Source organism: Mandrillus leucophaeus, unplaced genomic scaffold (assembly GCF_000951045.1).
Source record: "Mandrillus leucophaeus isolate KB7577 unplaced genomic scaffold, Mleu.le_1.0 Scaffold524, whole genome shotgun sequence".
NCBI lineage: Eukaryota > Metazoa > Chordata > Mammalia > Primates > Cercopithecidae > Mandrillus > Mandrillus leucophaeus.
Window position 1 is genome coordinate 1,437,245 of NW_012105631.1, and position 18,102 is coordinate 1,455,346.

Here is an 18,102-nt window from a genome sequence, read left to right on the forward strand (position 1 = left end):
GCTGTGCATTTTTCTTGACCATAATTTCATCTGCTTTTTAAAGAGATTTCTCATTTCCCCCCATTAAAAATCTCTTTATTTTCTGTCATATCTTCCACATGAAGGGACCTTTTTTTTTCCCTTGGCTTATAATGTGTGATTCCAAAAAAGACTGGAGCAAATGTAGTGCTGACTTGCTTTGGATTTCTAATATGAATTATAAGATATGTATGATCACAAGCAATCATTTTCACTAATTTTTGACCAATGTAACTGAATGTCACAGATGAAGAAATAACCAATTAGTTTTTTTTCTTTGAATAAATGGAACGCAACTAATGAACATGCTAATTCCGTGCCTACCCAACTTAGATTAAAAAGGCAATAACAGCAGAAGGCATGGGGAAGACACACCTCACTCAATATAGTCATCTCTTGAGTCGTGCTGTTCCAATCCAGAGCAGTTCTCTTGCCTCATAAGCCTGGTGCACAGTTGTCTTCTTGGATCTCCCTTCACCACCATCCTGAGAATCCCTTCATTTCTTCCTATGTTGGATCTTCTCTCTTCTGAATCCCAACTCTTTCTCTTTACTGCATTGCTTCCTTGTTTGGTTAGTGCATGTCCTTTCTTAGAAAGAGTGTATGGTAAGTGTATTTTTCCAGATGTATGTCTGAAAATGTTCTTATACCATGTTCACACTTTATTGATCACTTTGCTATTTTTATGTCATCCTTCAGGGTCATTTGTTGAATATGAATTCTTTTGGAGTTTCAAGGCTTTTTGTCCATTGTTTTCTAGCTCCCAGTGTTGTCTTAAGGAATCTAAAGACATTCTAATTCCCAAAGGTTTCCAGTGTCCTGAAATTTCACAATCACACGCCTTGGGGAGGATCTATTTTTATCCGCTGGGCTGGGAGCTCAAGGGGCTCTTCGAATTTGGCAACCCTCATCTCTCTGTTCTGGAAAATGTTCTAGTGATTTATTTAATATGTTTCTTTCCTCCATTTTACCTGCCTTCTTTTCTGGAGAACTCCTTTTTGTCAGATACTCTGGTTCAATCCTTGAATTGTCTTACCAAGAGCCCTTTCTCTGTGTTTTTGCTCTGCTTTTTGAGAAACTTCCTCAATTTCAACTCCAGACCCTTATACTGAGTTTGGCATTTCTGTTCTCTTGTATTTAATTTTCCCAGAATTCGTTTTGGTTCTCTGAATGATCCTTTTTGTAGTATTTTTGATTTTTTTTAAATGAATACATTATCGTTTATATCTTTCTGGGTGTATTAATGGTTTTAATGTTTGAAGTTCTACTTTTCCTGTATAATCTGTTTTCCTCCAGCTTGCTTTTATTTGTTTGCTTCTGTTAGTCCCCATCTTTCATGTCATCGAAAGGCATATTGAAATCTTTTGTTATCTATTCAGGTTTAGGATGGAGGACTAAACAGCTGAAAGGGAACTCTGTGTGTGGATGGAACATGACAATTTCAAGAGTTCCTGCAGGATGGTCTCTGTGGACCATTTATTTGTTAGAGAATCCTTCTGTCAAATTGTCAGGCATGTCTTATTGGTGTTTTCAGATACTTTTCCCTCTCCTGTCTGGAGACTAGAGCCCTGGCTGCAGCCCTTCTTGCTCCAGGAAGAGAAGACTCAGGGGCCCCACATTCAGCATTCAGGGAGCATCCAGTTATTTCATACCTTGCTTTCAGTCCAGCATTCAAGCTCACAGCTGTGTCCAGTGTCCCTCAGTCTGTTTGACCTTTTCCAGAAAACAAACTTTCAGTCTTTTACACGGGAAGAAAAAGGGACAGTATGGAATAAGAAGGGGCATCTGTGGGTTAACTGTCCTTTAAGCAGCTCTTCACTAACCCTCCTTACTTAGCACCCCAGCTCACTTCACCCAGAGTTTTGGAGATTTCTGTTGCTCTGAATTGGGTGGTGGAGATCCTCCACTGGTTTAGAATTCAGCTTCCCCAGATTTCCTAAGCCAATTATCATGTATTCTTCTGACTTCTAGCTCCCAACATATTGTTAGCATTGTTTTCTTTTCTGTTCCCTTGTCCTTTTAGATTTATGGGGAAAAAATATGCCAAAAACAAGCAAACAAAATACTCACTCTGGCTGTAGGGGGTTTTCAGGAAAGAGGACACTGGACACATGTGTTTCATCTGCCATCTGGAGTCTTGTTTTTGTCCTCCTTCAGGGGCAACCTCTGTTGCCCTCTTTCCAAATGCCTGCTCCAGGGGTTGTGGGCTGGTGTCTCCCTTCTCTAATCTCCACTAATGGGGATGAGTTGCATTATCGAGTTTAGTACTTACTGATAGTCAGCTTTGCTTTATTTTTCTCTGTTTACTCTGGCTTCCTAACCGGACCATCAGCTCCGTGAAGGACAGGATGAGATCTTGTTCTGCTTCTACAGACCTCACACTGGGAAGACAAGGCTTAGCAGTAACTGCCACTTGAACACTTGTTGATTGATTTTCCACTTCACAACAAGAAGCACAGATTCCTTGACCATGCTGTAATATACTTTTTGTTGCCTCACTGAATCTCTCTCCAAAGATGCTCACAACTACGTTTCAAGGGCAGCAGAACATGGTCCCTTAGAAAACCTCAGGCAAATACCTTTTATTAACTATGTCCTAAATCATGCTCCTTTTTCTTTAAGTGTTGCTTTTCAAAAACTCCCTTTTTTATTTAAGCAAGACATCCTTCTCCCAGCCCTCTACCCTGACTTTCTCCTGCCTCATTATCTGTAAGATAACTGCTCTGTACTAATAATGGGCCTTCTTCTCTTTTCTATATAGTCTGTAAACATGGCTTTTGGTTTGTTTGTTTCATTGAAATAATTCCTTTTGTATATATTGAGAATGTTTTATGTGGAGAGGAGGAACACAGAAAGAAGCACAATAATCACATCTTCCGTGGGGAAATTGTTCGTGGGAGTTTTAATAAAATGTCATGGATCTTACCTAGGCAATACAACAGGCTGAAGATGGACTCAAAGAATTGGATGCAGGAATCATTGAATTAAAGAGACGTGGTGACAAGTTACAGATTGAGCAGCCGTCCATGCAAGAACTCTCCAAACTCCAGGTGCAGCCTTCAGCCAGTAGTATTCAGCTGCAGGGGTACATCGAACTTGAAGTCGAGAAAAAATCACTTTCTTTATTTTTCTAGGCTTTCTTTATAAAATTCATGCCACTTAGGTCCTAACCTTTCTGCCAAGTAACTCTTAGAAAATTTTCTGAAGCTTAACATGTTTAGTACAAGGAAGTGAGTTGTTTTCATGCTTCTAAGATTTATATGTTTTTCTGACAATTACTTTATTATTATTCTCATGGTTAAACATTGCAGTATAGTTTAGTTGTGGCATATTATTTTCTACTGTAGAAAATAGAATGATTTTTAATCCTAGCTAGAAAAATTTTAAAAAGTGATATCTATCTTTGTATTGCACTATCTCTTCAAATACTATTTTAAAAAGCAAATAATCAAAGTAATACTTTTTAGAAAGTGTTTTTTTCTAAGGTAAGAACTATAGTTTATCCTTCATATATGTTTGAATGGAATGGAGACATTGTTTCCATTCTAGAACAACAACAACAACAAAAATTAAACTGGAAGGTAGTTGAAATCTAAACAGACTTCCTATCATCCTTTCAGGAATAGAGAATAATGCTTTGGGTTAATTTCCTTTCCTAGATCTGACATTTAGGCAAGAATCTGATATTGGGGTAGGAAGAGGATCTTCGGATATTAAACCAGCAAAATTTAGTATGAGCTAGGCAATGCAGTTATGTTCAATCAAGAAGAAATTGTGTACAATTATGTATGGTCACACAGACACACATGTTAGATTTTCTCTGTATGCAGAACTATTGAGAATTTGTAACCTCAGTCCAGGATAGGCTTATGAGTTCTTTCTTTGAGAAAACAAAATAGGCCTTATAAACAAAAGAACATTTTTATTTTAACTGTATCTCTCCTTTATCTAACATTTCATAATGTCATAAGCCCACCACCCCCACTTTGTACTTTTTTAGACAGTTTTCCGACAGCACTTAAGCATCAGGTGTAAGAGTCAAATGTCATTGCCGTAAATAGGCATTAAAATTGAACTTTTCCAGATCGAGCCATTTTGGCAGGCTAAACCTTAATGTGATATGTTAATCAGGTCCATATGCCTCAAATAAATTTTGTGTTTGGTGTGTCATCATCTCCTAAAATGTCTTTCCAGTTTAAATAGTTATTTACCCCACCACATTTGGCAAAAATATTGCCTTCTTAAGTTTGTGACTCTTTCTGCTCACATTAAACTCGCCTATTTCTCTAGCTCTTTGTTTGATGGATAGTCCCAAATATGATTGTTTTTTAGCAGGAAAATGTTAAGTATACTATATTTAGTTGCTCTGAAATTAAATGGGAATTACATTTTCTATGACATGTCCCTCAGCCCCGTGGACACTTTTTCAACAGTTTTACCCCACATTTCATCATAAACAATTAATACCTTGAGAAAACAGTTGTCAAATCTCCCTCATATATCATTTCTAGGAGATACTTTTTCATGTCCTTTAAAATCTTAAAATATTAAGCTTACTTTTTGTAGACACATCTTTATTTCCTTTCATATTTTAACTTACTAAATTTTTATTTTGTAGTCAATCTAAATTGCATTTTGATATGTGCCATGAAATAAGACATTATTTTTATTCAAAGAGTTGAGTTATTTCCACATTATTTATTGAATATTTATTTTATCTTTTCACTCAGTCACTTCATACTTACATTTTTATCAATTCAGTTTTTTTTTCAGTTTCTCCATTGTGCTTTATTGTCAGTTAAAAATAAAATAAAATTTAAAACAGAAAGATAAGAATACCAAATAAGATTAATGAAAGAACTTGAACTACCAGCTATCACGACACTGTAAAGTCACAGCAAATGTATCACAGGCATGAGAATAAAGGTCCAAAGGTTATTTTTTTGTGAAACGTGTTTTCAAAGTAAGGCTCATAGGAAAGACAAGCAGATGGCCTACAAGCAGAGCATTTCCACAGGGCACATCCCTGAAGGCGTTTTCTTGGTTGGGTCTTGGGCTTAGTACGTTCATAGTTCATATGCTTTTAGAGAGTTGCCAGAATATGAATTGAGAGTGAGTCTTGTGGTCTCTGCCTCTTAGGACATGTATGATGAGCTGATGATGACCATTGGCTCTCGGAGGAGTGGCCTGAACCAGAACCTTACACTCAAGAGTCAGTATGAGAGGGCCCTACAAGATCTAGCTGACCTGCTAGAAACTGGTCAGGAGAAGATGGCAGGAGACCAGAAAATCATCGTGTCTTCCAAAGAGGAAATCCAGCAACTACTTGACAAACATAAGGTACATAACAAAAAAGAGTAAGAGAGAGAGAGAGAGAAACAGAGAGAGAGAGAGATTGTAATTGGAAAGCATACTCTCAAACCCTGATATATATTTAGTAAAACCTAATATTCTCAGTATTTTATGACTTCTTACTTCTATAGTTATTCTTTAAAATGGTCCAAAATGTATATTCAAACCAACTGGCTTTCAGTAGCACAGAGAAATTACAGGGGATGTGTTTCTATAATGTTGGGAATTTAAAAAGAAGATCAACTTACCTGTAATTTTACTGGTCAGTTCCTCACTACTATTAGCCAGGCTTTCTCCCTAGATGAGCTAAAATCAAAGGAAAACTCAGAGCCTCCCTTCAGAGGAGCCCAGCTTTGTTCTTAACTCCACCTTTCTCTGTGTTTCCTTTTCGCCCATTTGTCCACCTGGTCTTAGTTGCTCTCTCTGCCCTCCCTTGTCCTTGTCAGGGACTCCTCACTCACTCCTTGCTCTCCTCTAGAAATGTAGAGCTGACTACTCAGTTCCAGGGTTGAGTCGGTGTCTTTTACATGCATCGTTTAGATCCTCTGACCTTTACACATATGCTCCTCTAGTTGCTGTAGACCTCAGACTTTCTCCCTGGGAACAGCAAGGCCGTTTACTATGTAATCAAACTTGGGGGGCCTGAAATCACTCCATCGTTGTATGCCACAACAAAGCTCAGGTTGGACACTACTGCATGGTAAAAGAATGCCTATCTCTCACACACACACACACACACACACCCCTCTTGCATTATTGGCAATGATTACGGAAAGAGCAATTTTGCTAGTCCAGAAACCCAGCCTTCTAGACTATGGGAATTTCCAGTAGGGAAACTAAAAAAATCCCATTGGGTTATAGAAGTTAAATCTTCTACCATTGTGTAGCTCTCTGGTGGCTTGTAAAGGTGGATTTTTTTTTTTTTTGTCTTTTTCAAATTGTTCTTCCTATTTTTTCCCAGACGTTTTTGTCCAAAGCTTCATGATTTATTAAAGCCTTATCATTTGGCTTTGAAACCGTTGCTTTAAAGTTCACAGCTGGTGTTTCTCAAATTGTTGACCATAGCAATAAAAGATCATTCTGAGTTATTCCAGAGGGGAAACTAGGATCAATGAGTATAAATAACAGGGAAATAAACCTCAATAGAAAAAGAACTATAAAAGGAGTAAACTGCCATTGAGCAGACAGCCCTTCTGGCCATGAGAAGTCCAGCCAAGGCTTTCAGGGCAGATGGACTTATAAAAGGAATCTCAGCTTTCATTGCACATTGGGCTAGATGAACTTCAAAGTCTCCTCCAACTTTAGGACTCTGTGATTTGGTAATTGTTGGTTAAAAATAATGATTCTAGCTTCTACTGACCAGCCCATTTTCTGAGGGAAAGTTCTGCAGTCCTGGTGAGAAGCACAGATAAAGCCACACTGCCCTTGGGTTTGAACACCAAGCTCTGCCATGACTAGCTATGTGACCTTGGGCAAGCTACGTAGACTGGGGGTGGGGGTGAGGCTCAGTGTTCTCATCTGTAAAACTGGAAACAAAACTGCCTATCTCATAGAGTTATAGAGTTGTTAGGAGGATGAGATTAGTCAGATAAAGTATTTATGGAGTGCCTAGCAAACAGTAAGCGCACAATTAATGTTAACTGTCATTATCAGTTCCCTGTTCTTCCATTCTGTCATGGTACTGGGTACAGGAAATGGGATAAGGTCGATCTCCATCCTCCAGGGTCTATTATACACAAAGAGTAACATTTCAAAAACGTTTGTAGGATGGCGCAAGGCCTACAGTTCTGTTATGTGTAGGTATAATACAAGGAAAGCAAATCTTTAATATCAATCAGTGCATGTAAAGCTGGGCTTGACAACATGGAATGAGCACCCAAACATCCTAGAAGTTCAGAAAGTAGAGCCCAAGCCCAGCCATGGAGGAAGGAAAGTCATTGAAAGTGTCAAGTGAGAACATCTTAAGAACAGAGTAGAAGCAGAGGCCAAAGGTGGGGAACGGGAGCTAATGTGTCCAAAACACATGGAGGTACATGGCGGTGAGAGGCCATGCCAGGAAAGTAAGGAAGGCAGATTGCGCATGGACGAGGTATTACGAGGGTAGAGGAGTTTTCTCTGCAGCTGGCACACGTGAAGATCCTTGTTCTGGGGACACTATGTGTGCAGCACAGCCAGGTATAGGATGCACTTGAGTGGAGAGGGTGGAGAGGCCAATTAGAAGTCTAGAGCTCCCTTCTCTGTAGACGGCGACAAGTGCCTGGGCCAAGGGGGAGACCAGTGGGAGTGAGAGGATATTGCTCATATATTAACTGAGTTCCGTCAACTTTCACATTTAAAGCAATGTTTTTTGTTTGTTTGTTTGCTTGTTTGTTTTGAGACAGAGCCTCCAACCAGAGCTCCAACCTGAGCTTGGCAAAGGAAAACTCAGAGCCTCTCTTCAAAAGAGCCCACCTTCGTTCTTAACTCTACCTTTCCCTGTGTTTCCTTTTTGTCCGTTTGTCCACCTGGTCCTAGTTGCTCTCTCTGCCCTCCCTTGTCCTGCTCAAGGACTCCTCGCTCACTCCTCACTCTCCTCTAGAAATGCAGAGCTGTCTACTCAGCTCCAGGGCTAGGTTGGTGTCAACTCCTCTCCACCCAGGCTGGAGTGCAGTGGCACGATCTTGACTCACTGCAACCTCGGCCTCCCAGGTTCAAGCGATTCTTGTGCCTCAGCCTCCTGAGTAGCTGGGATTACAGGCACATGCCACCATGCCTGGCTAATTTTTGTATTTTTAGTAGAGATGGATTCCACCATGTTGGCCAGGCTAGTCTCGAGCTCTTGACCTCAGGTAATCCACCAACTTCAGCCTCCCCAACTGTTGGGATTACAGGCGTGAGCCACTGCACCCGACCCTAAACCAATTTTGATTCTAATGTAATACATGAATGAGTTGCTGACTTCTTTCTCCCTGAAAAATTGCAGGAATACTTTCAGGGCCTGGAATCTCATATGATCTTGACTGAAACACTCTTCAGAAAGATAATCAGCTTTGCAGTCCAGAAGGAAACCCAGTTCCATACAGAGCTGATGGCTCAGGCTTCTGCTGTACTGAAACGGGCTCACAAGAGGGGTGTGGAGCTGGAGTACATTCTAGAGGTGAGACCATTGATGTCATGTCTTCCGTGCTGCAGACTTCCTGCTGCAAAATGGACCTTTGATGCAAGACGCATTGATCCATGCAGTTTGCCTCATGTAACCTCAGAGCTAGCTGTGCTCTCCGGCTCAGGACTGTACTTTTCCTATGGTTCTGTGTTGCTCGTTCCCCCTGTGTTTTCTGTTTACATTTGGCTATCTGCTGTGCCATGTTGGAAGTAAGATATATACACACTGACTTCAGACTATGCATGAAGATATTTAGGGTTTTGATATTCAGACTGATAGCTTACTTAAGCATATGAAAAATATAGAAATAGGCCAGGTGCAGTGGCTCACACCTGTAATCACAGCACTCTGGGAGGCTGAGGTGGGTGGATCACTTGAGGTCAGAAGTTCGAAACCAGCCTGGCCAACATGGTGAAACAAACCAATGTGTTGAAACCCCATCTCTACTAAAAATACAAACAAAATTAGCCGGACGTTATGGCAGGTACCTGTAATCCCAGCTACTTCGGAGGCTGAGGCAGGAGAATCGCTTGAACTGGGAAGTGGAGGTTGCAGTGAGCCGAGATCATGCCACTGCACTCCAGCCTGGGCAACAGGAGTAAAACTCTGTCTCAAAAAAAAAAAAAAAAGAAAAAAGAAAAAGAAAAATGTAGAAATATTTTTTTCTGTCCCAAATGTGGTTGCTCTTGGAACAGAATAGGTGCTCAGTGGTGGCTACTGGCAAGCTGTAGAACCCTGTGGAAATGTAGGACGTTATTGATGGGACAGTGCCCTCCTTTCTTTTTTCAGTAACTGTATCAGTTGCCCTGAACTGTTCCTGCTTTCTCATTCTTCCTGTTTCCCTTGGAAGTTTTAGAGATTATAATCTCTCTCCGCTTTTTTGGCTCCCCCACCCACTCCCACAATATTACTGAATATTGCTGCTCTTACCTGGGTTGTCTGCAGGTCCTATTTGCATTTTTTTCCAAATGAGTTTTTCCCTGGGCCAACATTTTCATAGCTAGCTAACCCCCAAAATCCCAGATGTAGAATTCCCTAATGTGGAATTCCCTGTATTTTGGAGAGACATCTACCTTTAACGTTCAAAATTTCTGTAATAATAGTTATGCTTTATTGACATGTCTGGCCCCTGGCAAGACTTCTTACACTTACATGAATCCATCTCATCCTTATCATAACCCTTTGAGGTGGTATTTTGAATCCCTGTTTCAGCAACGAGTCTGGGAGCAATGGCTTGCCAAGACACGTGTTCATTGGTGGCAGAGTCAGTGATCACACCTTCGTCTGTCTGACTTCACAACCTGAAATGTGTGTTTCTCCGTGAAACCTACCTGATGACACCATTTAAATTGTAGCCCCGCCAGGCACACACCTGGGCACTCCCTCCCATCCCTACCCAGTTCTGTTTTGTTCTTCCACAGCACAAGAGCTCTATTATACCATACAACTTATTGTTTGTTTTTGGTTTACTCTTTATTATTGATTACCTGTCTCTCCTCACTAGAAGGCCTGGGTTTGTGTCTGTTGTATTTACTCCTAGATTCCTAGGCATTGAAAGGCATTTACTGCAGAGTAAAGTGAGCATACTCACACTGAGAAACTGCTGACCCACGGTGTAAATTATTGGAAAAGACTTCAACGCATCTTTTTAAAAGTGTTTTCCAGTTTTAAATAAAAGAAAAGTCTGAACTTAGGAATAAGTGATTTGCTATTTTTCCTTAACAGAATATATAGACTATATATTCATATTTAGAGATATCTGTTTCACATGCAAATGTAATTGTTTTGCTTACTTGTTACATGAAAGGCAAACATCCCCATCTTTTTGACTTAAATCCTTACTGTGGTAAAGAATAAAGCCATGCATACCTGGGCTAGATGTGGTGGCTCATGCCTGTAATCCCAGCACTTTGGGAGGCTGAAACAGGAGGATCTCTTGATGCCAGGAGTTTGACACCAGCCTGGACAACGTAGTGAGACCCCCGTCTCTACAGAAAATTTTTTTTTAATTAGCCTGATGTGGTGGAATGCACCTGTGGTCCCAGCTACTTGGGAGGATGAAGCAGGAGGATCCCTTGAGCCCAGGAGTTCGAGTCTGCAGTGATCCATGATTGTGCCACTGTACTCCAGTCTGGGTAACAGAGTGAGAGCCTATCTGAAAAAAAAAAAAAAAAAAAAAAAAAGGCCGGGCGTGGTGGCTCATGCCTGTAACCTCAGCACTTTCGGAGGCCAAGGCAGGCGGATCACAAGGTCAGGAGATCGAGACCATCCTGGTTAACACGGTGAAACCCCGTCTCTACTAAAAAATACAAAAAACTAGCCGGGTGTGGTGGCAGGTACCGGTAGTCCCAGCTACTCGGGAGGCTGAGGCAGGAGAACAGCGTGAACCTGGGAGGCAGATCTTGCAGTGAGCCGAGATCGTGCCAGTGCACTCCAGCCTGGGCGACAGAGTTAGACTCTGTCTCAAAAAAAAAAAAAAAAATGTGCATACCCGATAGAAGGTACACTGCACACATTATTCCATTTAATCCTCATGATGGAGAAGACAGCTATTATTATCCCCGTTGTAATATATGGAAAAGAGGTACAGAGTTTAGTATCTTACTCACAACCATAAAGGGGCTTAGTGGCAGATTCCAGAGCCCATTCACAATGCTTTCAAGCGTCACCATTTGATTACTTGCCTTAAAGCCATCTTTTGCTTCCCAAAGCAAGCCCCAATGCAAACATCTCTGATGTAACTTTAAGGAGAATCTGTCAAGCACGTATTTTGCACACAAGGAAGAATATCTTTCCCTAATGAGCGTTTTTTTTAGCTCACAGACAAATGTTGTGTTTCTAGACGTGGTCGCATCTGGATGAGGACCAGCAGGAGCTTAGCAGACAGCTGGAGGTGGTGGAAAACAGCATCCCAAGCGTGGGTCTGGTGGAGGAGAATGAGGACAGGCTTATTGACCGCATAACACTCTACCAGGTTGGTGTTACAAGCCGCCACATTGCCTTTAGAACCTTACCAATAGTTTTAACAGAATGTAAACAAATTTGTGATCAATTACTTTATTAGTACTTTTACTTTTCTTTCAAGTTATTGGCATTGAAAGGAGATAATGTTTCTGTTATTTATAGTTGGACATTATTAAAAGTCTTTCTGTTTTCTTTTTTTTTTAATGAGAGCTCTTTTTGAAAATTCAGCCTCCACCAAGCATTAATTTATGCTGATGCCACACAATTCTTGAAATAATAACAATAATTTGAAAGTTTTAAATCCACCTAAAGTCACTACCAAAATAATAATAATAATAATAAACAAAAGGAGACCATCTATACTTAAATATAGATGAAACATCTTGAAGTTTTCAGTGTTACTTGAGTGAGTATACTTTAAGTTCCAATAACAGGTAATGGGAACATTGTAGGTACTGGAGAAATTATAATTCTTAAAGACAAAAATTGCATATCCAAACTTGTAACCTAATAATTTCAATGATTTTAGCATTTAAAATCTAGCCTTAATGAATACCAGCCCAAATTATATCAAGTATTAGATGATGGCAAACGACTTCTGATATCCATCAGCTGCTCAGATCTAGAAAGTCAACTAAATCAACTTGGAGAGCGCTGGCTAAGTAACACCAACAAAGTGTCTAAGGAACTTCACAGACTGGAAACAATATTGAAACACTGGACCAGGTAATACATGACTGTTTTGTATATTTTCAGATGAGTGCTACATTGTATTAATAAGGCTAGTGGGGATGGGGGATGATGGCTGAAACCTATAATCTCACTACTTGTGGAGGCTAATGCAGGAGGATTGCTTGAGGCCAGCTGTTCAAGACCAGCCTAAGCAACATAGTAAAACCCCAATCTCTGCAAAAAATAAAAAAGGACTAGGTATGGTAGCACATGCCTATGGTCCCTGCTATTGGAGAGGCTGAAGGGGGAGGATTGCTTCAGCCTGGGAGGTCGAGGCTTCAGTGAGTCACGATCATGCTACTGTACTCCAGCCTGGGCAATAGAATGAGAGTCTGTCTCAAAAATAAATTAGGCAAGTAGATATTCACTTGAAAGTGACATGGCTCCTCTAGGAACTTATTGTATAGTTTGGAAAATAAAGATAAGCAGAGGCCGGGCGCAGTGGCTCACACCTGTAATCCCAGCATGTTGGGAGACTGAGGCGGGCAGATCCCCTGAGGTCGGGAATTCGAGATCAGCCTGACCAACATGGAGAAACCCCATCTCTACTAAAAATACAAAATTAGCCAGGCGTGGTGGCGCATGCCTATAATCGCAGTTACTTGGGAGGCTGAGACAGGAGAATTGCTTGAACCTGGGAAGGGGAGGTTGCAGTGAGCCAAGATCGTGCCATTGCACTCCAGCCTGGGCAACAAGAGGGAAACTCTGTTTCAAAAAAAAAAAAAAAAAGGTAAGTAGAAAGTCCTCACTTGGATTCTTGTATATAAACATATAAACAAATTTGTGATCAATTACTTTATTAGTACTTTTACTTTTCTAAAAAGTGAGCAGGGAGGCAGGTGCATAAGGCACCTTGCCTTTGAGTTTCACCCTCCCTTGCCTAATGACTGTGTCTGAGAAATCACAGTAAAGCCTGAGAGGAGAGAAAGAGAAAACGTGGATTGAGAAGTGGAAGCTTCTCAAGGGCAATGGGAAACATTCAGCAGGGTGGAGGATTGATTTTTACACAATGACATAGTCTGTGTCTAAGCTGCCTTTATTTCAAAGGACCTTTTGTAACCATCATCTGATATTTTCTAAGTAGCATCAATGTGAAGGAGTAGGGAAAGATATTTTTATACCCAGCTGAAAGACAGGCAAGCGGAAACCCAGACAGACAGGCTTGATAAAGGTATCAATATTAAGAAAATTTCAGAGTGCCAACCTCATGCATTTTTCTTCTAAATCTTCAGACCTCTTATTTTAAAACTGTTGGCATTGGTGAGTAATGTAGGTGAGCAGAAGATAGGGATGAAATGTTTACTTAATAGACTCCATAATGTACTTACAGATATCAAAGTGAATCTGCAGATCTAATTCACTGGTTACAGTCTGCAAAAGACAGGCTAGAATTTTGGACTCAGCAATCTGTGACAGTCCCACAAGAGCTGGAAATGGTCCGGGATCATCTAAATGCTTTCCTGGTAAGTCTAAGAATCTAAGGCATTTGATTCAGGCTTGTAAGTTAGGCCTGACCCATGCACCAGTAGAAAAGTAGTCAGGCCAGGCGTGGTAGCTCACGCCTGTAATCCCAGCACTTTGGGAGGCCAAGGCGGGCAGATCATGAGGTCAGGACTTCTCGACCAGCCTGACCAACATGATGAAACCCCGTCTCTACGAAAAATACAAATATTTGCTGGGCGTGGTGGTGTGTGCCTGTAATCCCAGCTACTCAGGAGGCTGAGGCAGGAGAATCGCTTGAACCTAGGAGGTGGAGGTTGCAGCGAGCTGAGATTGCGCCACTGCATTCCAGCCTGGGCAACAGAGCGAGCGACTCCATCTAAAAAGAAAAAAAAAAAGGAAGGAAGGAAGTCAACCATCAGTGAATATACTTTAAAAACTAAGCTATAGAGAATATATTAATGTTAACTATGTGTGTTCCATAATTATGCAAAATAATAGGGTTCCATGACTCAACATTGCCTCTTCAGAGTAGTTTTCAAGTAGGGGCTTCGTAGTTTGCTTTCATTCGAGGGCAAGGGTGTACTGGTGTCATTTTCTTTGAGTGTTCGGTATAATCCCCTCCAGGATGTAAAGGAAATTGTTTCATGCACTAAATTGATAGCTTTCCTTTTAATGAATGGTCTGGCTACTTAACCCTAATTTGAACATCGCTACTTGTTTCAGGAGTTTTCTAAAGAAGTGGATGCCAAATCTTCCCTGAAATCATCTGTTCTGAGTACTGGAAATCAGCTCCTTCGACTGAAAAAGGTGGACACAGCCACGCTGCGCTCTGAGCTGTCGCACATTGATAGCCAGTGGACTGACCTGCTAACCAATATCCCAGCCGTCCAGGAGAAGCTCCACCAGGTACAGAAAGAAGGATTGCTTTCGTGGGAAATAACTGACTTAAGCTATTTGACATGGAAAAATATATTCTTTTTTTGCTTTTGCTCACAAATTTGAATCAGCTTTGTCCCAGACACCCGGCCTCCTCTTTCCCATTGTGTTAATATTAAGAGTGAACTCAGGCCGGGTGCAGTGTCTGATGCCTGTAATCCTAGCGCTTTGGGAGGCTGAGGAGGGCGGATTGCCTGAGCTCAGGAGTTCGAGACCAGCCTAGGCAACACAGTGAAACCCCGCCTCTACTAAAATACAAAAAATTAGCCTGGCGTGGCGGTGTGCGCCTATAGTCCCAGCTACTCGGGAGGCTGAGGCAGAATTGTTTGAACTGGGGAGGCAGATGTTGGAGTGAGCCGAGATCGCGCCACTGCACTCCAGCCTGGGTGACAGCGAGACTCATCTCCAAAATAAATAAATAAATTAATTAAATTAAAAAAGTGAACTACGCTACAAAGCCCTGCCCCGAAGGCATTTCCTCTGAGGGTTTCTTTCTTGTATGTATGTGGGTGTGGGTATGTGTATTGGAATGTGTGTCTGACTTTGTTTAAACTCTGTTTTCTCCTGGATAAAATGTGGACAGTTACATACACTTTTCTCATAAAGTGGGTAGTTATGAAGATTTAGAACATAATACTTGTAAAAAAAATCGTATGTATAGGAGAGCAACTGGCTTTCAGTAGATGTAAATACTCCTCTTATCTGAAAATACACCTACCTCCCCTGAAATCCCAGAACATTTTATCTTTATCTGTCTTTGACACTCATCACTGTGTTTCAGGCAGGATAGCTGTGTTTCATGTACATGCCTAATCTCTCCTAAGCAGCAGCTGTGCGCCCCCAGAGGGCAGGAACCAACCCACGTTCATTGCTATATCTTTCAGCACCACACAGAAGTTGATATACAAAGATTTTAAATGATTGCTTTTGTTCCTCCAAATCATCATAATACACATATGCATAAATGCGTGATATGTTAAGTAAGATTTCGAATTGTAAGTACTGTATATCAGCTAAGGACTGAGGAAATTGGCTATGCTCTTAGGAATAAATTTAAGAGTGCCAAAAAATCTAGAAAATGATAGCTTGTAGTGTGGTATTTTTCTTTCTTCTTTTAACATTCTTGAGTCAATATGCAGAGATTTTATAAGATAATTAATAAAATACATCTGTTGAATGTTTTATGGTTAAGTTTTTTTAAGCTCATAAAACTAGTTATAAAATAAGAATAATATTCTCTTCTTTCTGGTGTTTTGATTAATTAGTTAATGTTTATACAATGTTTATAGTATTGGATGTCAGGTGAACATAAAATGACTATTATTGTTCAGCATTTGCCTGATGTTTGACTTCAAGCTTTCAATAGGGGTAAGATCTCCAAATGTCATTAAGGAATGTTATCTCTCTTGGTACATTTTTAAGAATTATTGGAGGGTTTTTAAGTTAGCAGAAGTTGGGGTTTCCATTTTAACACTTGGGACTTGTTCTCTCCCTGACTTGGAAAGCTCCAGATGGATAAACTGCCTTCCCGCCATGCCATTTCTGAAGTCATGAGTTGGATTTCTCTAATGGAAAATGTTATTCAGAAGGATGAAGATAATATTAAAAATTCCATAGGTTACAAGGCAATTCATGAATACCTTCAGAAATATAAGGTAATTAAAATTTTTTGTTTTTAACTTTTCATATGTTGAGACCATTTTATTTGAAAGAACTAAAAAATTCAAATTATAGTAACCAAGTCTTGGAATGTATGTTTCCTACACATTGACCAGATAGGAATTCAAGAGCAAGAAAAATGCATTATCAGTTACAGAAATAAGAAGAAATATCTGGTACTAGGAATGATTTTGAATAATTTTATGTTATTCTTAAAGAATTGCAGAAATTATAAAAATAAATTTATAAATATTTTATAGTGAGGTTATATAATTTAGTTCTAAATCTTCTACCTAAAAAAAATATATATACACACACACACACACGTATATCTGTGTTTATGTTCATATAAACATATACAAATATATATATTTGGCTTCCAAAAATAATGAGTTGTGTGCATACAGACAAATTGAGCCATTTTAGCTGAGTTATAGAAGTGATAATATTAATATTGAGGTTACTTAAGGCTTTCCAACTCATGGAAAAATAATGAGACATTTATTGTATAATCTTATTTTCTCCTCTTTTTTTTTAGGGTTTTAAGATAGACATTAACTGTAAACAGCTGACGGTGGATTTTGTGAACCAGTCCGTGCTACAAATCAGCAGTCAGGATGTGGAAAGTAAACGTAGTGATAAGACTGATTTTGCTGAGCAACTTGGAGCAATGAATAAAAGTTGGCAAATTCTGCAAGGTCTAGTAACTGAGAAGGTAAGCCATTGGCTTGCCACCGTCCAGATTTACATGAAAACCCCAAGAACAGGCACACTCTGTAAGGAAGACTGGGTTCACAAGTAGTGTGGCTATACTGGGCAAAGAACGCTTCCAATAATACTGCTGAAGGTTAATCACCCTAAACTTTCTTTAACCTGTTGATGATTTTCTTTTATACACTCTGTGCTCTTTGTATATTTCATGATGTTTCAGTTTTCTAAAGATGCCTCTTGATTTATTTTGCCTTTGGTTCAAGTTGACTTTAGTCCTTTATTGTTTCCCAATAATAGTCATTGATTCATACTTTATGAAATTCATTTATTAAATCAAGCTTGTCCAGCCCACGGGTTGCACGCGGCCCACGACGGTTTTGAATGCAGCCCAACACAAATTCGTAAACTTTCTTAAAACATTATGAGATTTCTTTTGCAATTTTTTTTTTTTTTTGGATCATTGGCTATTGTTAGTGTTCGTTTATTTTATGTGTGGCGCAAGACAATTCTTCTTCCAGTATCGCCCAGGGAAGCCAAAAGATTAGACACCCCTGTTTAAAATCATGTACACAATGAACTGTATTTTAAGAATTCTTAATGTGGAGAAAATGCTGGCTAGAATAATTAGCCTGCCAATGATTTGATTTTATTAAAATAAAGTTGCAAATTTCATTTTATTGTGTTTGTTCAGATCCAGCTGTTGGAAGGGTTATTGGAATCTTGGTCAGAATATGAAAATAATGTACAATGTCTGAAAACATGGTTTGAAACTCAGGAAAAGCGACTAAAACAACAGCATCGAATTGGAGATCAGGCTTCTGTTCAAAATGCGCTGAAAGACTGTCAGGTAACTTGTCCAGATGGCTAACATGAACCATCTCACAATTTCATGGCATATGCTAATGTGTTTGTAGGCCTTGAGAGTTGCAAGTTAAATATTTTTTAAAAGTTGCATTTAGTAACAAATTTTGCTGATTATGTGAGTTTATAGGTTTTTTAAAATAAAAAAATACATTAGTTTTTCACTTGTTTTTAAAAATTTGAAATTATGAAAATTTTCAAACACACTCATAAGTAGAGAGAAATGCTGTGACCCCTATATACCGAGCATCACATTTAATGATTATCAAGATTTGCAACCTGGG

At 39.7% G+C, this 18,102-nt stretch overlaps 1 protein-coding gene across 1 annotated transcript in view; it reads left to right on the forward strand.

Annotated features, from left to right (window-relative positions):
* SYNE1 (spectrin repeat containing, nuclear envelope 1) overlaps nt 1-18,102 on the forward strand; it is a 570,706-nt gene that overhangs the window by 433,750 nt on the left and 118,854 nt on the right. Inside the window, exons 105-114 of the mRNA XM_011996807.1 lie at nt 2,949-3,068; nt 5,158-5,358; nt 8,333-8,506; nt 11,355-11,486; nt 12,006-12,202; nt 13,539-13,671; nt 14,375-14,557; nt 16,093-16,242; nt 16,785-16,961; nt 17,649-17,804. Coding sequence (XP_011852197.1) covers nt 2,949-3,068; nt 5,158-5,358; nt 8,333-8,506; nt 11,355-11,486; nt 12,006-12,202; nt 13,539-13,671; nt 14,375-14,557; nt 16,093-16,242; nt 16,785-16,961; nt 17,649-17,804 — 1,623 coding nt within the window. The remainder of the gene's footprint in view (nt 1-2,948; nt 3,069-5,157; nt 5,359-8,332; nt 8,507-11,354; nt 11,487-12,005; nt 12,203-13,538; nt 13,672-14,374; nt 14,558-16,092; nt 16,243-16,784; nt 16,962-17,648; nt 17,805-18,102) is intronic.